The sequence below is a fragment of the Haliaeetus leucocephalus genome, unplaced genomic scaffold (genome assembly GCF_000737465.1).
Source record: "Haliaeetus leucocephalus isolate CR32 unplaced genomic scaffold, Haliaeetus_leucocephalus-4.0 Scaffold0, whole genome shotgun sequence".
Classification (NCBI taxonomy): Eukaryota; Metazoa; Chordata; class Aves; order Accipitriformes; family Accipitridae; genus Haliaeetus; species Haliaeetus leucocephalus.
This window is the reverse complement of record NW_010972436.1, coordinates 12,645,239-12,667,449: the sequence shown is the minus strand read 5'-3', so window position 1 is coordinate 12,667,449 and position 22,211 is coordinate 12,645,239. Positions and strand designations below refer to the sequence as shown.

The 22,211-nt window shown below is 36.4% G+C and overlaps 1 protein-coding gene across 2 annotated transcripts in view; it reads left to right on the top strand.

Annotated features, from left to right (window-relative positions):
• The window catches only part of MPP7 (membrane protein, palmitoylated 7 (MAGUK p55 subfamily member 7)), a 149,364-nt gene that overhangs the window by 61,997 nt on the left and 65,156 nt on the right, over nucleotides 1-22,211 (top strand). For both annotated transcript variants that reach the window (XM_010583734.1, XM_010583824.1), the window contains exon 4: nucleotides 20,055-20,132. In XM_010583734.1, the coding sequence (XP_010582036.1) occupies nucleotides 20,055-20,132 (78 nt within the window). The remainder of the gene's footprint in view (nucleotides 1-20,054; nucleotides 20,133-22,211) is intronic.

The window sequence follows — 22,211 nt, the reverse complement described above, 5'->3', positions numbered from 1 at the left end:
GTTTTCTGAGTATGTATATTGGTCTTTTAACTTATTAGAACTGGATTATTTTCTATTTATTTTTCTACTGCTAAATGAATTTCTAATGTATGAGACACCTTTAATTCCCTTTGTGTTATGTGCATTTATTCTCCTTTTATTATTCCTATTAACACTTTTATAACCATTCTGTGTGGGAATGTTGTGCTGGTTTTTAGTTATTTCAGCTTTTCCACTGATTTTCCAAACCTTTAAGAATGTAGGTAAGAGTGACCTCTCGTACACTGAGGTTGATCGTCTGAAGATGGATACAGTTAGAGAGTACTTCAGTGTATTTCAGTTGATCTGGGGGAGCTCAACTGAGTTAAGCTGGATCAATATTTGTAATTTTTTGTTCTATCAAGTATAAATTGACATTTCTGCATGATATAAAAAGAAATGTGTTCCCTTTTGGTTTTGTTAATGTTATAACTGATTTATGGCATAAAAATGTAAAATAAAATTCCCTGGTTTATGATAGTTCTTCCTGATATTATTTAAATTTTTGCTGGTTTCATATTCAAGTGCAGTGTAAATCAGGCTAGGTCATGCTGGCTAGTACTTTGGTTGCATCCTACTTGAAAAAAGGGGGCGGGGGGGCGCGGTTCCTGGTTGGAAACTCTCAGGAAGTCTCTTGGCATCCCAGTAGTTGATACTTTTGAATTGCTGGTCTGCATTTTCATAGATCCTTATTTCTTGAAGAATAAAATTGCTAAACTTATCTCTGTTATTATTTTATAATAGTAGGAGTGCCAATACAGCTCCCTTATCTTTGTTACTGTCATCTACTCTGTCATTAGGTAATTTCTGCTGTTTTCTACCAGCTTTCCAAAATTTAAAGATATGGCATGGCTGTAATTTTGTACACCTGTACAAATACATTTGTGTTACCCTATCCAATATAAAAAGAAATGAATATGTTTGCTTTGATTTGAAGCTTCCTGTAAAATGGGTTTGCATGTTTGGATGATTTAGTGCAAAAGCCTGAAGTGCAGTGGTCTGAAAAGGTACAGGGAAATGGCAGTAAATCTCTCCTAAATTACTGCAATTTTTTTCCAATATTTTGTCATTATTTTTCATACTCCTTTTTATCCTACAACACACATTCCACTTCAGTGTTGGTGTTTCTCTGTCCTCTGCAGGGAAGGTTGAGAATTAGTTGTATGCATTAACAGTATTGTAATTATCTGGTTGTACTTATTTGGGACATTTTACTCCTACACATCTCTCTATCTTAAATAAAATTCAGATGCTGTCTTCATCTTCTTTAAAATTAAAATTCTTACTAAAAATCTTGTTTGTTGGTATTAATTAATTTATTAGAATCTCTGTTTTGATTTCCATTTAGTTTAAATTGTAGCCTGGCACCTGGCTGTATTGTGCAGGCCTCAGCATCTTCTGTTCTTATGTCCTGTGACTTCTGAAGTACTCACTGCAAGTCTTCCACTGCTGGTTTTTATTATCTTAATTTTTCCCCCATATCTACATATTTTCTCCACATTTTCTATTCTTCTGAATATTCACCTACTTCTACCACTATTCCCAGAAACAAAAATAAAACCGACTTTCACCTAATGCCAAGTGTAGTATGGAAGAACAGAAGATTATCCTTTACTAACCACCATAAAGTGCTTCTTTGCTTTGCTGTCTGTTTTTTAAGATTTCACAACTTTATATTTTCTTATTAACTTTAGGTGTGGGGTTTCACCAGAGATGTGTCTGTCCCTTGTTGTCCAAGTTCCACTTGATTTGTTGTGATCTGTTTGGAAAGTGGTGCTAACTGTCAATCACCTTTTTTAGAAACGAGGGAAGGCCTAAATGCAAAGCATATCCCTGTAGGTGTTCTTTGCTTTCATGACCATGGCTTCATTAAAGAGCATTTAAGCAAATGCATAATTTCACACTTGTGACTTATCCTAATACTCTTAAGCGTGTACTTAATTTTAGTGATTAATCATTTTCTGTTTTGTTTTGCTTTGTTTTTTAACCTGGACTGTAAGCAGGCAGAGGGACAAGGGAACAGTAACATTTTTAGCTCACTTGCCTGTTGGTAGAGGCTAGTAGAGATTTTGCCTGTTGCATTTAAGCACCCTCATGTGCTGCTGCTTTTTATTTGTGAGTCTTTCTTGCATATGGTTGGTGTATGGGGAGTCTGCTACTGTGAGCTTTTGCATTTGAAATTCTTCAGCATTATTTGTTTGCATGGCTTAAGTCCCTTCAGTTTTTAATGTAAAGCTGACTAAAAATTCATTTCTAGATTTCCTATTTGAGAAATTGCATAAATGAGTGTGGTTAGTTCTTAGGATCTGTTTTTAGTGTAGGTGACCTCTTTTTAAATTAATTACTTTGAGGATTTCAGAAGTATTTAATCTGTCATTTTATTAGTGTTTTGGATTGTGATCCAACGTTTGTGGCACTTTGATCCAGTTTTAGCAAAAGTTCTGTTTACAGCAGAATTCTGCTCTGATGGTGGAGGCCTTAAATAAAAGGGTTTGTTTTTTTTTTTTCATCGTTTGCATGCTTCCGAGTAGCTTCTTTTAAAGAGTGGTAGATTTTTCTTGAGGTGTGTGATAGGGGAACAGAAGAGCAAAATAGAAAATAGTAATTAAATTGTAATTGTGTTTTGCATGTGTATGAATGCCTAAAAGGTGGGTTTTTCTCTTCCTGTCAATAAATATTCGTATGTATGTACATGCAGCGTTCAGTGTCAGTATTTTTCTTAAAATGTAATTTATAGTGGAATAACATAATGTTATGAATTACAATGAGAGAGTTTGGGGTTTGGGGGGGGATTTTTTTTACATCTGAATTTAATTACTTGACCTGTGCTGTATCATAACATGTTGCACAGCATGTAGAAAAACCTGAACAGTAACCTACATATTTCTCATATGGCATAAATTGTACTGACCCCACTAGATGGTGCTAATTGATAAATATACGTCTGTGTGTATATATATTTATATATATTTAATTTTACCTCAAAGCATAGGTGTCCCTGTCAGTGATTAAATTTGGGGTTTTGAATGGGTTAATTCTGTATCATTGAGCTGTACAGAAGTGCTCTCTTCAATGTTATTAGGAACTCAGGGAACTTGAATTGAATTGGATCTTGGACTAACTTGCATTGAGTAGAGAATGTAAGGATGATGTTTAATGTACTAAGCAGGAATAAACCAAACTCTTCATGATGTAAATTTAGCAGGCTCTGCCCGAATAGTGAAAGTGAAAAAGCACAAGTCTATGCCAAGGTTTCTCAATCTGTATGCATCAAATCCTTTTTTTTTTTTTTTTTTTGGCCTTTTTTTTTTAATTAATGTTTAACTGCCGTTTCTGTAAAATCTTACATATGTAGAGAATAGAGCTTGGTGAAAAAAAAATCTGCCTGACAACCAGAAGACCAGTTTAGCCTTCGTTCATGTTAGAAATCTGTTTACTTGGTGAGCAGGGTTAAGAAAGTCTTTTCCTTTGGATTTATATTGTTAACAGAACAGTGGAAATCACTTGCCTTTGGAAAAATGTCTGGAAATTAGGTTCTGTATGATGACATAAAACTAAAGACCTCAATTCAAATTTCTAATGAGTGTTTAACAACAGTAGTATCAGGAGAAATGAAGATTACAAAGCAAAATGTTTACAAGTAAAACATAGCTGTGGGCAAATGAGAACCTTTTAATGTTCATATAAGGTTTTGTGTTTTCTGAAGAAGGGACAAGGCATTTATTGAGAGAAGTATTAAATCTAGGCACATATTTGTTTTGTTTCTAGCACCTAAATGAAATCTTGAACTTAGCCTTCAAGGAAGTCTATTAGCAGCGAACTGGAGACTACCTGCTCTTACTGTGCAGTGCTTCTTTACCTTCTTAGCAGATTTCCAAAGGCAACTCTCAGCTTTCAGTTCTTCTCGCTTTAAAGCTCGCTCTTCAGCTGTATTTATTTGTGTCGTGGTTTAACCCCAGCCAGCAACTAAGCACCACGCAGCCGCTCACTCACTTCCCCCCTCCACCCAGTGGGATGGGGGAGAAAATCGGGAAAAGGAGTAAAACTCCTGGGTTGAGATAAGAATGCTTTAATAGAACAGAAAAGAAGAAACTAATAATGATAATGATAACACTAATAAAAAGACAACAGTAGTAATAAAAGGATTGGAATGTACAAATGATGCGCAGGGCAATTGCTCACCACCCGCTGACCGACACCCAGCCAGTCCCCGAGCGGCGAATCCCCGCCCCCACTTCCCAGTTCCTAAACTAGATGGGACGTCCCATGGTATGGAATATACTGTTGGCCAGTTTGGGTCAGGTGCCCTGGCTGGGCATGAGAAGCTGAAAAATCCTTGACTCTAGTCTAAACACTACTGAGCAACAACTGAAAACATCAGTGTTATCAACATTCTTCACATACCGAACTCAAAACATGGCACTGTACCAGCTACTAGGAAGACAGTTAACTACATCCCAGCTGAAACCAGGACAATATGACAAAGCAGGACCATACAGTTGTTCATTTAAAACCTGTCCTGATAGCTTCTTTATTTGGAAAAGTGTTCTTTTAATTTAATTTAATTTTTTTTTAAAGTACTATCTCCATATTCTTAGCAAGTTACTTCTTCAGTCCTCTAATTCAGACTCTGGGAATAATTTAACATGAATGGGTATTAGTATTGGCGCAGAAAGTATTGTAAATTCATGTTTGAATTCACTTTATGGCTCTTTTCTTTGTTAATCAACATACCAGCATAAAGCAGTGGGAAATAATGGAATATCGGGGGGAGGGGTTGTATTGCTGAATTAGATAATCAAATTTAATCACAAGTCATGAAGTGTTCAGGATTGCAGTTTTCCTAGATGTCTTTCAGCAATAAGATGACAGTTGTTGCTGGTATATTTTGTGCTTAGAAGGACTTCAGATGATGATCGCTTCTAAAACCCGGTCAGTCAGCAGTTGACATGATCTTTGCTCTTTATATTCTAGCTGCATCCAGTCTGTTTCTTTCCTTTTCCAGTTCATGTTTAGTAGTATAATTATTTTTATCTTACATCATTTTTTTCTTTGAAATACTCAAATCTGATATTCAAGAGCAAGAACAGTTATGTTTTTCTGTAGTACAGAAAGCTGACTTTTCTAAGAAAAAATCCTTCTCTCAAATTCATAAAGATCTTTAAATTTAAAGTACCAAACCCTAAATGGAGAAACACTTTTGCTATATAAAACAGTAACATTACACTCATGCTGTTTAAAAAAAGTTTGTCATAAAGCTGAAGAAACGTAAACATTTCTTAAAATCTGTCCAATACCAAGACTTGAAGAAGTTTTTAATTTCTGATGTTTTAGATCTTTGGATTATTTGTTACACATAATAACAATTCAAATTAGTTAGGCATGCATTTTGCAAGTCTTTGTTGCATTACTTACACACAGAGTCAGGTGATACCTAAAAAGGAAGTATCAACAGAGTATTTAAGTGGGAAAAAATGGAAGTTTTCCTTGAAAGAAAGAAGAAACAAGTTTATTGTTGGAATATGGGATCAAAATACTGTAGACATGTATATATTTTTTTTTTCTGATCAATCCAAGTTCATTAGTGTCTTGAATTAAATAAGTTTTTCCTCAAGTTTTGTATTTAGAATCATTGTAAAAACATCAGCTGTTTGATCGTTGCAGTAAGGATTATTTCCATCTGTATTTAATTACAGCTGTGCAACTTTACTGAGTACTTTTTGTCAAAACTGAAGGGCTTCAGTGGGAGCTGCAATTCCTTTCTTGCTTGCATAAAGTATTCTTTAAGTAAAGTATATTTTAAAAGTAACTTAGACACATTTCCTGATATAGTTGTCATATAAACAAATATTGCAATTGGTTATAATTATCTCACTATCAGTAGTTGGAATACCAAAAAATTTAAGCTTATGGTAATTTTTTTTTTTTTAAATTAGAAGTCATTTTAGGAGTATTGGTTTGAAAATTAAGTACATTTTGTGTCCATGATTAGTCCTTGTCTTCCTTTTAGTGATGAGGAAACCAATGCTTAGTCCCTTTGGTAATGTGCTTTGAAATCTTTGGATGAAAAATGGTGTCATAGTCCTGAGTATTGTTACCCTTTTAAATTGCAGTCTTTATATATGGCTTTGACAGTTTTGTTGTACGCATGATCAATTTGCTATGTCTGCAGTACTGCACAGAATTTCCTGACAGTTGGGTCAGGATCTTTAATGAAAGATTTGGTCTATTGTGTTGTGAATGATGAATCTTTATCACTGTCTTAGTGAAAGAGAGTGAAGAGAGAATTAAAGACACTTATGTGACCCCACTTAAATTCTGTGTTTCATTTAAATCGGAATGCTTAATTTCAAAAAGTATGTTTATTAAAGTAATAATACTGGGGGTGGGTGGGCAAAGATTACCAGAATGGAAATGTATAGACGGAAGGGTGAAGAGCCATAAATTGGAAGGAGCAGCTTGTAACCTGGGCATCCCAAGTTCACTATTGCTCTTCTGAAATTTTTCCCTCAAACTTTAACCAAATTTAAGATGGTTTTATATAGGTCAGTGTGCGCTTTTGGTGAAAAGAGATGCTATACCTTTATTTTAGCAAATTCAGACTGGTACAATTCAGACTGGTACTTGATGGGTATACTGCTCAGATGTCATTTTATTTGAAAATGTATTTATGAAGGGTAGTGCGTGAAAATTGTTAGGATCTTTCAGCATCCATGGACTCCAGTTTGAAGACTTCTTGTTTAAAAGGAGAAAAAGTTTGATGTTGTTCTGTTCTTTCTGTTCAAGGACTTCATGTCCTTAGCTCACACAAGAGAGTGGTTTCATTCAAATTTGGAATTGTTCTGATGCTCCTTCCTTTGGAAATGGGGTTAAAAGTACAGAAAAACAATTTGAAAATACTGTATACAGTAGCCATGTAGCCTGTTTGGCTCTAAAGGGGCCAGGAAATTTATTTTGGAGCAAGTGCAACTTGTTTGCCTTTGGTCTGAACTTCCTCTGTCTACCTAGGGACCCTCTTCCTATAAGCAAAGTCATCAAAACCTTTTCTTATTACTGACAAAAAAAAGTGCATTTGAATGAAGTCTGTGAAATCTCATATAATAGCAGCTTTATTTTATTGTATAAGGAACAATGAATTCAAAGTGAAAAGTGTTTCTTACAGAAAAATAAACATTTTAAGAAACTCTGCAAGGAATAACTGGGTTTGTAGCCAGTATTTAATGTTTTGCTTAACATTGCAAAAATAAAATAGCTAATACATTAGTCTTATTACCACATGCTTTCATATTCATTCAGACCAGAATTTTCTTATTCTTGAGTCCTTTCTCTTTGTGATATAGGCTACATAAAGTAAACCTCAGAGGTATTAAAATATAATTTAAAGAAAAGAGCTTTTAAAAATGAAGGAAGAAAAAGGGCAGCATCTCACAGGATAAGCTATAAAGGGGTTAAAATCACAAATAAGCATGTTACAGTCCTCTGTAAATGGGAATGAATATGGAAATTACCATTTCATGTAATTGCTATTTTAATCTTTAACCTTCTAGTAGTTTTAGGATCCTACTTGAAAAATAATTATCAACTGAATGAAGACTAGACGGCATGCTGTGGATTATCAGTAGATAAGGAAAAAAATGTACTGATCACAGGCAGATCACAGGTAAGGCCACTAATTAAGTAGGCTGGAGAAATTCCAGAAGAGAGCAGTTAGAATGATGAGAGGGCTGCAAAACATGATCCATGGGGGAAGATTGAAAGAGTTTGGGTTTAGCTTAAAAATCACTGGAGAAGTACCTAGGTTTTCATGTTGAAGAGGCCATCGCAAAGACAAAGTGAATAATTGTTCTCCAGGATCGGATGAGAAGTCAGGAAATCAATTTACAGCAACATGCAAGTCCAATGCAAGGCTGCTGCTCCGATGGCTGTTGGATCTCAAAAAGGGCTGGGAGCCAGGTTAGAAGCCACTCCCTTGCAAGCGTTAGACCAAATTGTTGGTCTGTTGAGCAATGGTTTGATTCTGCATGTTGCAGGGCTGCCTGGCTTCTGCTGGCTGCGGTGCCCTGCCCATGCTGTGCACAGTACTTGGCTCTGCTCACACCCCTGAGGAGCTCCTTGCAAAGCACTGTTGGCAGAATACAGTTTCACGAGCAAGCCTTACCTGGAGCATTTTGTATCACTAGAAATCTATAGAACTTGCCTCTTGTTACTTGGATATGGGTAGAAGGGGTTGGATGGGGTGTTGCCATTGTGTATATGGCCTCTGTCATTTTCTCAGATCATTCTGTTCAGTTTCCGTACATGCATATAGAGAGGTTGTGTTCATCAAATTTCCACATTAAACAAGAACTTCAGGATACCTCTGTTGAAAGTGTCTAGTCTTCATCAGCTGCCCCAGCAAGTTCTACAGCACCTAAATGAATTTAAATACGTGGCACACTGTTTTCAAGGTACTTACCTGGTCTTGCTTTTAACCACACATTAAGCAAGGAAATGCTACTTTTCCATTTTACAAATAGAGAATGGATGGACTGTCTTCAGGAAGGTGGTAGTGAAGCAGGAAATTCGTCACCTACCCTGTTACAGTAGGCTCATACCCTAGAAACTTTGCTTTAAAATGACTACATCTGGACTAAATGCTGAACTTCTGTGCCACTAATCCCACACTTAACTGCACTCACACCTTTCCTTTCTTATCTGTTCTTGTCTCTTCTCAAAATGGATAATAAAACCAACCTCACCAGTCCTCCCTGTCAGGTGTATTTTTTCTGCATTTAAATCTTATTGACAGGTGAACAACTGCCTGCTTACAATGTGCTTTCTAGATTAGGAAAACTGATTCTCTGGTGTTATAGCTGTTGCTCCAAAATGTTCCCAGTGAATTTAAATTTTAAAATTTAATTTTAATGGTTCTCTTTGCTTTTGCGCTAAGGAGAAGGCATGGTATATGGGCATAATGGAGGCATTTACTAATTTTCTTTCATATGCTTTGGTAACACTAGCGTGAAGAAAGGAAATTCTGAAATTAGAAATATTATAAGACATAGATCTAAGACATAGATCTGCAGGCCTACCCTGCTGTTCATGAAGGATGTGTTTGTTAGAAGTGTCAATAGCTAGGTATTTACAGATAAAGAAGTACTTTTTCCAGTAAAAAAGAAATGTGATGGGGAGGTGCAATTTAAGTACGCAGAGACAGTGCACATGCCACAGAGAAGCAAGAGCAGTGTCTCCAGGCTCATCAATTGCTCACTTAATGTCTTTGTTTTCTGCATACAGAAAGAGTGGAAGAGAGGCTTTTTCATTTTACAATAAAAACCAAGAGATAGGTCCCTACAGGCCTGAGACTTTGATTAGATCTCTTTAAGACAAAATCAAATCTGGCAATGCCCTCATGACCTTGTCAGACTAGTCTCAGAACTGTTTCATCCATGAGACTGCCTCAAATAAACCTCTGAGTGCAGGTGTTCTGCCTACCTCTTCCTGAAGCATTGCATTTTCTCGGTCATGATCATCTTCCTCAGATGTTCCCTGCTCATCAAGGCTGATCAAGGGTGAAGGACAGAGAAATGAGGTAATGAGGCACAGTGTTAAATGATTGAGGAGGAAACTCTGAAACCACAGATTAAAAAAAAAATAATCCATGGAGAAGAGGATTTTACTGTAGAACTTACTGCAATGTGCACAGGCATTTTTTCTGTCTTGCAATATCTGGCTAGACAATAAAAACTAGTTATTTGGCTGGAATGACTAATAACTCACATGACCTGAATTTTTAGCAAGGCTCTTTTTTGTCCTTACCAAAATCAATATATCATTTGATTTTGCCAGTTGAGAAAAGCTGCTGCCTTTCCCCACGAGGTTGCTTTCTTTCATTTCTAGTGTGCTGTGCTTCTTTTATTGGCTGGCTTTAACAATCTAATTCATAATGATTGCATGATATTTGCCATCACTGTTAACTGGGCCCTTCTGCCATAACAAGTCTGTCACACATATAAGCACTCCATAACCAACTTCCTGCTGAATCAAACGTCAAGCAGCAAGTGCTTGTTGAGAGTGTAAGTTGAACCTGTGGCCTCCCCAGGCAATGCTGTTGATTTGCATTGATAGCACCTGATTTAAAATAATGCTGTTCCAATAACTTTGTAAATCTGTAGATAACACACTTGTATAATTTTTACAAAACATAACCTGACAAGAAAAATGCTCGTAAATATGATCTAATATAACTCTATTACCACATTTTGCAACTTAGAAAATTACTATAATTGTGCATAGAGTTCTGAAAATATATTTCTGAATTGCAATGCAATTAGAAATTTCTGGACAAGTTCTGTTTTGAATATGGGTCATTCTGAATGTTGGGTAAAGGACACTTTTTAAGTGTCTTCCAGCACAGTCCTGGACTCTTAGCAACATTATCTTTAAGGGCTGAACAGATGCTAGTGTAGATTTAGACTGAACATAAGGAGGAAATTTTTTACAATGAGGGTGGTGAGGCACTGGAACAGCCTGCCCAGAGAAGTTGTGGATGCCTCATCATTGAAGAGTTCAAGGTCAGGTTGGATGGAGCTTTGAGCAATCTGATCTAGTGAAGGATGTCCCTGCCCGTGGCGTGGAGTTGGACTAGATGATCTTTAAAGGTCCCTTCCAACCCAAACCGTGCTATGATTCTATGCTTGGAGCCTGGTTTGCATTCTTTTAACACAACTGCAAAGATTTTGATAATCTCAGAGCACTTTGGTCTCAATGTGCATACTTATATGTTGGCTCTTTTCAAATAATGGACTTTAAGTGCGCATATGACCTGGAAAAGAGAGCGAGTGTTGGTGGTTTCTTTTGTTTCATGTGTTCTGATGTAGCATAAAAATGAACTCGGCAAAAATCGCATCCATTTTTTGCAACTTTAGGACATTGATAACAGGCTTCTTTCCTGTGATAGGGAACATTCCCTGGAGTGTTGACAAGAGTGGTTTTAATCTTCAATGGATATAATGTTTCAAGCTGGCAGAAATTAACAAAATCCCATCGAGTTCACTCTTGAGCCTCATTTCATTTCTATGAATGCGTTGCTTACTTAAAGGAATGCTAAATGAACTAGTTACCAAGTTTTCTCAGGGCTAGAAACACCTCCTTTTTCAAACCATATTAATGTCTCAAGTTAATAACGCTCCTTCTCTCCCCTCAAAAGAAAACACCCTTCAGCAGCAGATGAGATAAGGTTCAAGCTAAGGAGTCTGGATTTTTGGGTTTCCATCAAAGAATTTAGATTCCTTGTTGGTTATTCTCTTGTTCTAGCTGTTTGCAGGGTGTAGAAACAAGTGATGCGGAAGCAATCACTCACCACCAGCTGACTGATGCCCATCCAGTCCCCAAGCAATGGATGCTTTGAAAAAACATGACATTATATTCCATACCATGTCTCTTTCGTCAGTTGGGGTCAGCTGTCCCAGCTGTGTCCCCTCCCAGACTTGTGGCCACCCCAGCCTCCTCATTGTGGGGGACAGAGTGAGAACAGAGAACGCATTGATGCTGCACAAGCACTGCTCAGCCATAGCTAAAGCACTACTGTGTTATCAACACTGGTTTGGTCGCAGATCTACAACACAGCACCATACGGGCTGCTATAAAAAAAATGAACTCCCTCTCAGCCAAGCCCATTACAACAGTTTATACCAGACAGTCTGCAGGATTTCTGATTTTTTAAAAAGTGATTTCATGCTATAGTGATAACGAAGCTTATGATTCCTTTACTATAGTGCAAGTTTTTAGTTCTTTTGTTAAGGTTGTATAACATTTGAATGCCTTCTGACTACTGGCTCTTAACTGTTTAGGCAGAAATATTTCCATGCCATTAGCCTGCTTTTGAATTCTTATGAACTTAATGCTTCTGCTCTTTGGAACAGGGGCTTGAAAGAGAATTACTCATCTGTTGTGATGAAGCTTTTTGCTGTGGAAAATTGGGCCAGAATTGAGGTAGCTGAATATCTGGGTTTATGTCTTCAGAGGCTTGCTTTGATACTTGTAACATTCTCTCAAAAGCCTTTCTGCACTGTGCAATCACTTAATTTATATTTGAGGCAGTTTAATGTTACTAGGGGGAATGAAATTCTCTTTGCGAACTTTGAGTAGTTAGCTATGATTTATGCATTTTTATTTTGTTTGTCTTTTCTAAAATACATAATGCTAAATTCTTCACAATATTCTATGCCTCTAACTGCAATTCAAGTCAGTTGTCCTGAATAGAATGATTTAAAGGCTGTACATGTTCTAAGAAAGTCAGTTTTCAAGATGTTGCATTGGGTATTTGAAATGACTTGGCATTTGGTTTGCTGCTCAGTTTTCCTACACCTCATGTTTATCATGCCATGTTACTGAAGAGTTGTTCATATATTTAAGTTCATTAGTGTGCCAAAACTGCAATGATAAGTACTATAGGAAGATTTTGGATCAAATGAGTGGCTTTGCATTCAGTCCATATTTCTGTGCTGTGTAAATAGGCTTACAGACACCCACTAAATGATGAAAATAAAGCAAAAAAATGGCTAATTTTTCTGGTTCCTTTCATCTGATATGTAGTGTTCTGGAAGGAGAAAAGGAGAGAATTAAACAATCTTTTAATTAAAATTCTACATCAGGTAAAATATGCATACTCTTTCAGTATAGATGATGGTATGCAATTATAGTTGTGAATGTTTTTATGGTTATTTTTGTTTTGTTTCATTGTAGCACAGTTTCTTTTTTCCTTCTAAGTACTTTGTTTTACCTTGACTCAAGGTTGTTTGTCAATTTAGACAGTGAACTCACTGTCTAAGTACCAGACTTAAGGTAGTACCGTTAGTGATCAAATGAAAACCCTAATTCTTATCTTGAAATCTCACTGTGTAAATGTTGGAACTATTCATAGATGTGTCCTTTGTAGTCATGAGTGCCTTGGAATGGTTTTTATTGCTCCAGATATTACAGATGCAGGACACAAATTGCAGATGAAGCCAAAACTAGCACTTACTGCCTCACCAGTTTCTCTTTTGCTTTCTTTTTCCATTCTCTCCATCTGTTGTGGCTTCTTAATGTAGACGTGATCCTCTTTGTAGTAGCATCTCCCCGGTTTGTGGTGCCACTAGTGGAATTAAAGACTTTTTTGCAACTGGTACAGGAACCTGAAACTTTGATGGATGGTTAACAGCCTCTTGATGTAAGAGAGTCTTTCATTATGCATCCCATGCAAGTGACTAAACCAATAAATACAGAAGCTGTATGGCTTTTGTCAGTGCTTTGATTTCAGACACTCTTTTTGTTGATCTATTATGAAGAATATAATGAAGAGACCAGTTAGGGGAAATGTTCCTTCCTACTGTTATGGACTTTCTACAACTATATACTCAATGCCTGTCTTTTAGACATGTCTTGGTGCTTCGTATGTGTGTTTATATTGGCATTCTAGTTCAGATCAGGAGTGCACTTTTTAAAGCAATTTCCCAACTTCTCTACTTGTGCTGTTTTGGTTTGCATCAGCAAGCATCAGCAGTCCAATACATGAGATGGATTCCTTTCTGCTGAAACTAAACAAGGAGATTAGCTGCTGACGGGTGTTCAGCAGACGAGGCTAGACTAGGCTAGTCCAGAGTAAAACCCTAGAAATGTATATGGTGTGGTGATTAGGTCATTAGTGCCAACTGTTCTGTTGCATTAAACAAAGGTGGTGTTGCATGTTTTCATGCATGTGTGTAATTAGCTGTATTTTGCAAGTACCTTATCTCCATACTGAGAGATATCTCACTGAGTAAAATCATACCCAAGTAAGGGAATATCTATATAACTAATAAGAGGATATAAGCCTCTGATGTTTCTCAAAAGGTGGTGCACTCTGTTCCAGAATTACTCTCTGCCTTAGAATGATGGTCAGTACAAACTTCTCACAAGATCCTCTTCAGTGTGTACTGTCAGGATGGTGTCATTGCCATAAAAAAAGCTCTTATCTAGAGGTGTTGACATGCCTGAGTAGTTGGTGACACCCCTGTGTGGTTGGCAGAATATTTTCACAAATGTGTGTGATGTTTCTTATGTTTTATGTGCTAGTATGGCTCACTGATGTTGATACAGTGTTTTTTGGGTTATAAGTGTTTGCATATTATATTCTCACACACACTTATTCTTTACCTATGCTAATTGTTCTGTTAAAAAGACTAAGTTTGTCTCCTGTTAACTTTTTGGCAGCATATTCCTCCCCTGCTCTTGATTATTAATAAAAGCTTTGTTTTGATTTGGGTCCTTTCTGAAATTTGCTACCTCTTGTTCTCTCCGCCACCAATGCTTTTTGCCTATGCTTTTCAAACAAGGCCTGTCTGTGGGCTCTAAATCTTGCACGCTGTACTACAGTGTAATACATCTTCATGGTGAGTCTAATTGTCAGGTTTACTTTATTTGCCTGTTCCTCCTAAAATTTAGATTGATCAATCCATGTAACAAGTAAAATAATCTGGAGGAAAGAAGGTAAACATTCTAACCTATTCTGTACATAAAATTTAGGTTTAGTGCTTGTTCAAACAATTAAGAGGTGTGTAGTCATTGAGTACGTACCCACAGAGTAGAGTATTCATATGAATATAAGCATATGGGCAGCAAGGTAGTTCTAGGTGACTTAAATGTGTTGATTGTTAATAATCTCTATTTAGAAAGTAGAAAAAAAGAAAGCAGAAGCAAGGAAGCTGGAAAAACACTTTTTGAGATGTAAAAGAGGAGGGAAAGAGAGGACAGAAAGACAAAGCTGATGTCATGATACAGAGAAGCAGGCATAGGAACGGAGAAGGCTGTAAAAACTGAAAGACAAAAGTCTTAATGTTTTGTTTACATCTCAGAATTATTTCTCATAAGTAGGCTTCTGTCTCTGTTTTGGAAATTTATTTTGCTTTGACGTACAGAACATTTGAAACTCCATTAATTCTAGCACTTTTCTGCATCTTTGGTATAGCTTATTGGCATTGATGGGAAACTTTTTTCGAAGCACTTACAGTGAACTCTACTTTCAATTTGCTGACACTTTCATTATCTCCTTTAAAAAGATTCTGTTCCTGTGCGTGAAGCCATAGGTATATCAAGCAGTTAAATATTCTTCAAGTTCAGAAAAAAGAGCTAACATGTCTGACATTGCATTTCTTGGGTGACATCACCTTATGATGAAAATAGTCCATTTTTGAGCTCTGTTTTAAATTTTTGAGAAACTTTATAGATGGAGAACTTTCTAAAAGATTGCTAATAAACCTTGGGCTGCAATACCGATACAAGCTTACCCTTTCTGAAGCCAGGTATATAGTTTGTAGGTGTGTAGTATTGTACTGTAGAGCCTTTCTGAAAAGTCTTGCTTAGACAACTGTACCGGAGCCCACTAAATGCTAATAAAATTGTTCTTGTAGTGAGGGGATTCCTTCCCAGAAGGAGATGGGGTATTGGAAACTGATGACATAATTCTGTGTACATGCTTATCCCCCTCCCCTGTGTTGTTTTCAGCCATATGATATTGGAACTGTACTTGGAAATTAAGAAATCTAAAAGGAGAAATTAAGCTTAATTTGTAGGATACTTTGCTTAAGGTTTTTAGTTTTCAGACTCGGAAAGCTCCCTGTGGGTTTTGAAATAGTCCAGGCTGGGGACACTGCAGAAAATGTATTTCTGCTATACTTTGTTATAAAAAGCTTAATTCAGTCTCTCTGGGAAAATCCAGAAACAACTTCCCTTGCTTACAAATGTGCCAAAAATTGTCTAAATTTGCAAATGATTATTTTTCCCTCTTGGGGCATATCTTCACAGTAGATTGTCAGTTTTTGCAGAACCTTGTAAGTCTTCCCAAAGTACCCTACAGTGAAAAGAATAGGTAGTCATAAAAAAAAAAAAATTAAAAAAAATCAGAAGCCAAAACCCCAGCAATTTAGTCATCTGTTCAGCAGAACAGCTTTATATGTTTTATTTACAATACATAACTCTTGCTTTAACAGACTCGGTCTCAGCTGTGAAGAGATTTTCAGGGTTCAAGCTTTACACTTAAATGTCAGAAGAACTTAAACCAGATGTACTATATTTTCTATTTTTTAAGCATGACACAGTCCTATATTCTCCATACATTCCGTACGTTTCTACTAGAGAGAAGGCAATAGTATTAAAATTACTGGACATGCGGTATAGCCACAGAATATAAGATAAATTTGCCTTTTGTATTAAATAGAATTCTTTAGAATGAAGCTCAAACAAATGGTTGCAAATATGAAATGTTTTATCTTGAGTAGGTAAATGCTCTTTCTTCTACTATTTTCAATCCCCTCTCATACTTCTCTCAAAGTGTTTCAGGATGGTTTTAATTTCTGTTACCGTTTAATATTTCATTGAGCAAGATTTGTAAAGGAGCAAAGTACTTGCACCACCTTGTCCTGTTTTGCTTTTCATTTCTCTGTTTGCCTAGCTTACCCTGTATTCATTTTCATCAATGTGCTCACTTAATCTAGATACTTAAATTTCAAATTCTACTTGTGTAAGAATTGAATTTTGCAAATATAATGCTAGTTGTGGGTATATCAGCATGATTTACAAATTTCAGATTTAGGTAAATAATTAGCTGAAAGACAGCATGTGGAGAAGTTGCCAAAACATTTGGCTGTGTGCACAGTAGTTTTTCTAAAGGTGGTTGTCATAAAAGCAGATATTCATCACTCTGAAGACTGGGAAATCCAAAGGCGACCAGGTGAGTTTGCAAGTGTGCTCTGTCATCCTTGAAAGGCAACAGAGATGACCTAGTCCCCAGTGACTAGGGAAGGGCAAGTGCTCTACCCATCTTCAAAAAAGGCCAAAAATAAATGTGGGGGACTAGAGGCCAGTCAGCCTTGCTGTGATCTGTGGGGAAAATCACAGACCAAAACATCTTGGAACACATTTTTAGACACATGGAGAGAAGAAGTTGCCTGGAAATGCTTTTTTTGCCTCACTGAACTTTTTGCTTTGTCAGTTGAATTGCACCAAATCTCCTGTCTTACTGCATTCAGGAAGCTATTATATATAAGTTCTACATACATTATGAATACATTAGTTACCAGAAGTTAGAGGTAGGCGGTAACCATAGGAAAGCAGTAGGAAGCAGCATTTTTATGATGCATATGATAATTTTATACTGATATGAAAGGTAATCGTTATATTTTGCATTGATTGCAGCTTTGTGCACAGACCAATGCTTCTTTAATTTTCTCTAGGCAAATCCTTTACAGATGGAAGACAAATACTATTGTATAAAGATCTAATTAAAAAAAAATCAGCTAACAAACAAGGCAAAATACTATCTATTAAACAAAATCAGATACTTTTTGAAACAAAAACCTGTATTGTGTCTCAAATGGAAGTGTGCTGAGGTTGCACTGTTATCATAGAACATATAATGTTTATCCCTAGAGTCACTCATCGTGCCAGTACAGTAAATTAATACAACGTCCAATGTGATGTAGCAAAAGCTAATACCTAGAACTGTCTAGTAATAGTTAAATTTTCCTGCTTACTTGATTAGCTTCTGTTGTTTGCTCCAGAATTGGTTAAGCAGTTACTCTCTACTACTGCTCCATAATCAAATAAAATCTCAATGATTTTCCTTAAATGCTTAACTGGATTCCAGTATCCACTGTTAGGAAAATAAAAATTTGTTTTCAGCCATTTGCTGATTATAAGCAGAGCCAATAACTTGTTAAAGTTACACAGTACCTCCTCTTAAACCCCTATTTTTTGTTGCATGAATTTACCATTCTATAACATTTTTTCAAAGATGGGTCATGCAAGAATGTCTCAGCATTTGTTTGTTTGTTTTTCTTTCTTTAATTTCACTGGTACAGACACTGGCAGGTTGTTCATGGTAAAAACAGCTTCATTAGCAGTGGCGCTTCTATTTTCTTTGAGAAAGTAGAGGGTAGCATAGGCAACTGCTTTTAATGTCAGCGCTGATGGAAGCTCAACCTGGATAAAATCAAGATGTTGGCCAATGCAATCAAAAAAATCATGGATTTGAGACTTTTTGATTTACTGTGCCTTTTAGTTATTCAAGTCCACAGTCTATGTATATTACAAATCTCTGCTAAATTCAGGGAGCTGCAGCTTCTTGTTTAGTTTCTGTGCTTTGTAAGCTAGAAATACGAAGTTGTCCAGTTACTTATACTTTTGGTCACATCCAATATGGATTAGTCTTATTTTGCTGAGTAAACAATGTCTACAAAAGCTATGTAAAATTCAGACTCGTGTTCTGGAGATAATAGTGCTTTTCATTTAGTTTCCAGATGAGGTACAAATACTTGCTGTTCAGAGCAAATCATTTTACAACTTAGTAATTGAGCAACTGTGGTGTCTTCATGCTTCACCCAGTTTTTCAGAACTTCGGTATTCTTTAACCAACGACGTACAGAAATAATCTTATTAAGTTTACAGAAGTGATGAAGGAATCGACCAAGACTTAGAACTTGCTATGCCACATTGCATTAACAGAGTATCGTATGGCCTTTACTTCAAAGAACCTATAGTCTAAATGAGTAAAAGTAGACGTGGACTTAGAAAGTGTTATGAAGCACAGCAGAAGACAGGAAAAAATGGCAAGCACAAGCGTCGTTGATGTGGCATTATCTTGTTATGGGTGTAGTTGTTAGGAGTTCAGTTTAAATTCAGAAGAAGGGGCTGGGGAGAAGGCTGAAGGAGTCCTGGGCAATGAGAGGAGTGAGTGCTGCTGGGGATAAAAGTAAGTGGGGAAAAGCAAATGTGGAAGAGGGGGGAAGGCTAGAGGGAACGCTGCAAACCAGATATGATCCAGTGGGCTCCAAACATTTTCAGTGTGCAAAGACCACTGGCTTGGCTGCTCTTTAAAGCTGTCCTTCCTGCCTGGTGTCTGTCCCGTTCCTCCCCCAGCAGCACACCAGGGAGGGGTAGGGTATCATTGGGGTTCCTGTACCCCAAGGACACAAGGGGCTCCTCAGTCAAGTTCTGTGCCCTGCGGCCTCTGCGAGACCTCGTCTTCCCCTCCTTGCCAAGCACAGAAGTCCCCGATTTAGCTCCTTCTGCAACTCCTCCAACCATCTGGAGTCCATGCCTCCTTCAGAGCAGTGGAACTAAAGTAGAAATCTAAGAATGGGGTTTGTTTGCATCAGTTCAAACTACTGTTGTCTTCTTTATTTAAATTTTAATTAATACTTGTACATTTGGGTATCTTCAGGAAAATAATGTAAACACAATTGAATGTTTAATATAGTACTTTATGCCATCCTGAAGTAACTTTTAACAAACTTGTTAGAAGCTTTAAAATATTTTGGCTCTTTAAAGCTTTCACACTGGAAAAATCTAAGTATTGAAATGCATAACTTACGGAGGAGGGAAGATGCTAGATATTGAAATGATGGTGTATCTTTTCCCCTTTTGAAAGAAACCAAAGCACACTGCATTTTTAATGTTGATAACTCCCCATTAAAAACTTTAAATGCTCCTAAATGACTTTAACTTGCTGAAGGACTGCCTTTTTCTTTCAGATGTGTTAGAATTCATATTAGCACTACTTTGCCCTTGTTTCTGAATTATTTTAATGACGGCAGCCGCTCCACCAAGCTGTCTGTCAAGATGTGGGTGGCAGGCTATTATTTCACTTCATAAATCATAATTTACAGGGTTTTTTATATCCATCTTGGGGATAAACACTTTATGCTTTGTGTTTTCAGCAGCAATATAAAATGTAATTGATACTTAAAGCAATATGTTAGAAATATGGACAGAGAAAGCCAGGAGAGAAAAATCACAAATGTTTAGTTTTTCTGTGGATTGGTCTACATACTGAGCATTTTTTCCATCTGATTTCATATTCTTAGCACTTCAACAGAGGATGATGATGAATTACATTTACATGATTGCTGCCTGTAGGTTACTATAAGGATGTTTCTTTAGTTATAGACACTCAACAGATCAGTTATCTCAACAGGGTCATTTTGTACAGTTTCTCATGCTGCTAAATAAACTTATCGCTTTGTGCTATTGTCTTCCAGATTCATGAAAAACTGCATTATTATGAAAAACAGAACCCAGTGCCCATACTCCACGGTGCAGCAGCCTTGGCAGATGATGTAAGTGTCCCCTGCTGAGATCACTGGTACCAAGTCTCCCAAAAAACTGTCTGCAAGCAGAACTCCTCATAGCACAAACATATGAATGTAATCCTGTGAGCTGAAATCATAAGAAGCTGCAAATGTTTCCAAAGGTGCTGTCATCACCAGGCTTGTTGCTGATATTACTTTGATTTTTATTCACTTGACTGTTATAAAAACATTGCATCTAGATAGCCTCTTGTTCTGCTTTACTAACTACGTAATAGAAATTACAGGTTGGAACTCTACTGGGAGGGGAAAAGCTGTCAACTATTAGTGTTTTGTGAAAGTCACAGACAAGAGGAATGCTTTGGAAAAATAAAGACAAATGAGATAGCAGCACTGCTGACAGAACATGAAAAATGACAGATAATACTACAGAAATGAAGCATATGAAATGCCTAGGAAGGAGGCTTGTTAAAAAAAATCAAAAACTATTTAAGAAAAAGTACAGTAGTGATTTATTGATATTGGAGCTTTCCAAATTACCTTCATAACCAAAAAATAAATTGTAAAAGTGGTCGGCATTGATGGAGTAGTTAATTTCCTGTTACTATAATTTTTATTTTAAAGAAAAAAATCCAACCTGCCATTTCTTGCTATTTGGTTAGTTCTAGGATTCAGATGAATTGTGCACACACCTGTGTAAACTATGACTGAACCTAAGGTAGGCCAGGATAGAGAAATGTTTAATAACCTGTGGTTTAGGTGAAATCCAGAAATCTTTGTTGCAATTGATGATCTCAGGTTGTTTTTTGGAAAAGGCAATATGTATTAGGATCCATTTCAAATACAGCATGTTTGAAACTTCACATACTTTATAGATGTGTTAAAATCTTAACTATCTTTTTATATAATTAATAGCTTTTGATTTTTAAATTTGACAAATGGTTAGATGTTGTGAATTGAGAATGGTAACATTTTAACAAAAAAATAAATTAAACATATTTTAAGTCTATTGAAAAAAGGATATAATGTAATTTAATCATGTTTCAGTAGGAGGAGAGCTATATCCTGTAACATACCAAATATAATAATGCATTAGCTTTGACATCAGGCATATATTAGTAATATTTTTTTAACCTTCAAGTAGCTTTGAATGATGTTGATAGTAATTTTGAAAATTAGAAAGCTGGTTGAAATTCTCTTCATTAAGTTCTTGGTGACATATTAATAATCCTTGTTAACATTTGTGTTATGGATCTCTGGGCTAAAATTCTTAATAAGAATAATTTCTTATTTTTGGATGCAAAACTTAGTTCTTGATATTTTCAGAAATGCTGAGCAATCTCATTCTTTGTTCAGCCCCATTTAAAATGTATAGTTTTGGAAATCCCCAAATTAAAGTACTCTGTCACTCCTCAGTTGAGAGAGGTCAGGGTTTTTAACCCTATGAATGTATTACTATGTATATATGGTAGTATTTTCAAAATGTACATATGTTGGGACATGAGTGTCTCTAGGCATCTGCCTACTTTTTAAGCACAGCTTCTTTTTAAAGATCCTCTTGCTGGTTCTTCATTTTTGCTTATGTGTAGCTGAACAGCTGGTTTTATGGGCACTGTCCCATAGAATAAAGATGTCCTTTGGCAGCTGAAGTCAGGCTAACACACTGCAGGATTTTCTGTGTTTCAGTAGTTATCAGCAAACTTTGAGGAAGGTAATTTGCATGCAGTGGGTTTTGTAACTCCAAAACCCATGAAGTTCCAGGATTAAAGTGCTATTCAATTTTTGGCACATTTGTCTGACTAGCTGTCAGCTTCAGGGATTTAAGAGCATGTTGGTGATATAAAACACACTTTTATTTCAATAGGTTTTAAATTAATGTTTTGTCTTCCTAGTGATAGTAACTGTTCTATAGTCAAACAAAGGAGATATTCTTATTAGCAAGTGAATATTTCCTGTTTGATTTAAAACCCAAATTTGAGGTGCTGCTAACATAACTAAAAACTGTTCAAGGAGTGTGGTTTTATTCTTGTGTTATTTTTTAAAGCTATTTTAGAGGTAACAATAGTGGTGAGGCTTCTTTTCTAAACATTTTCATTTTCCTAGCTGCCA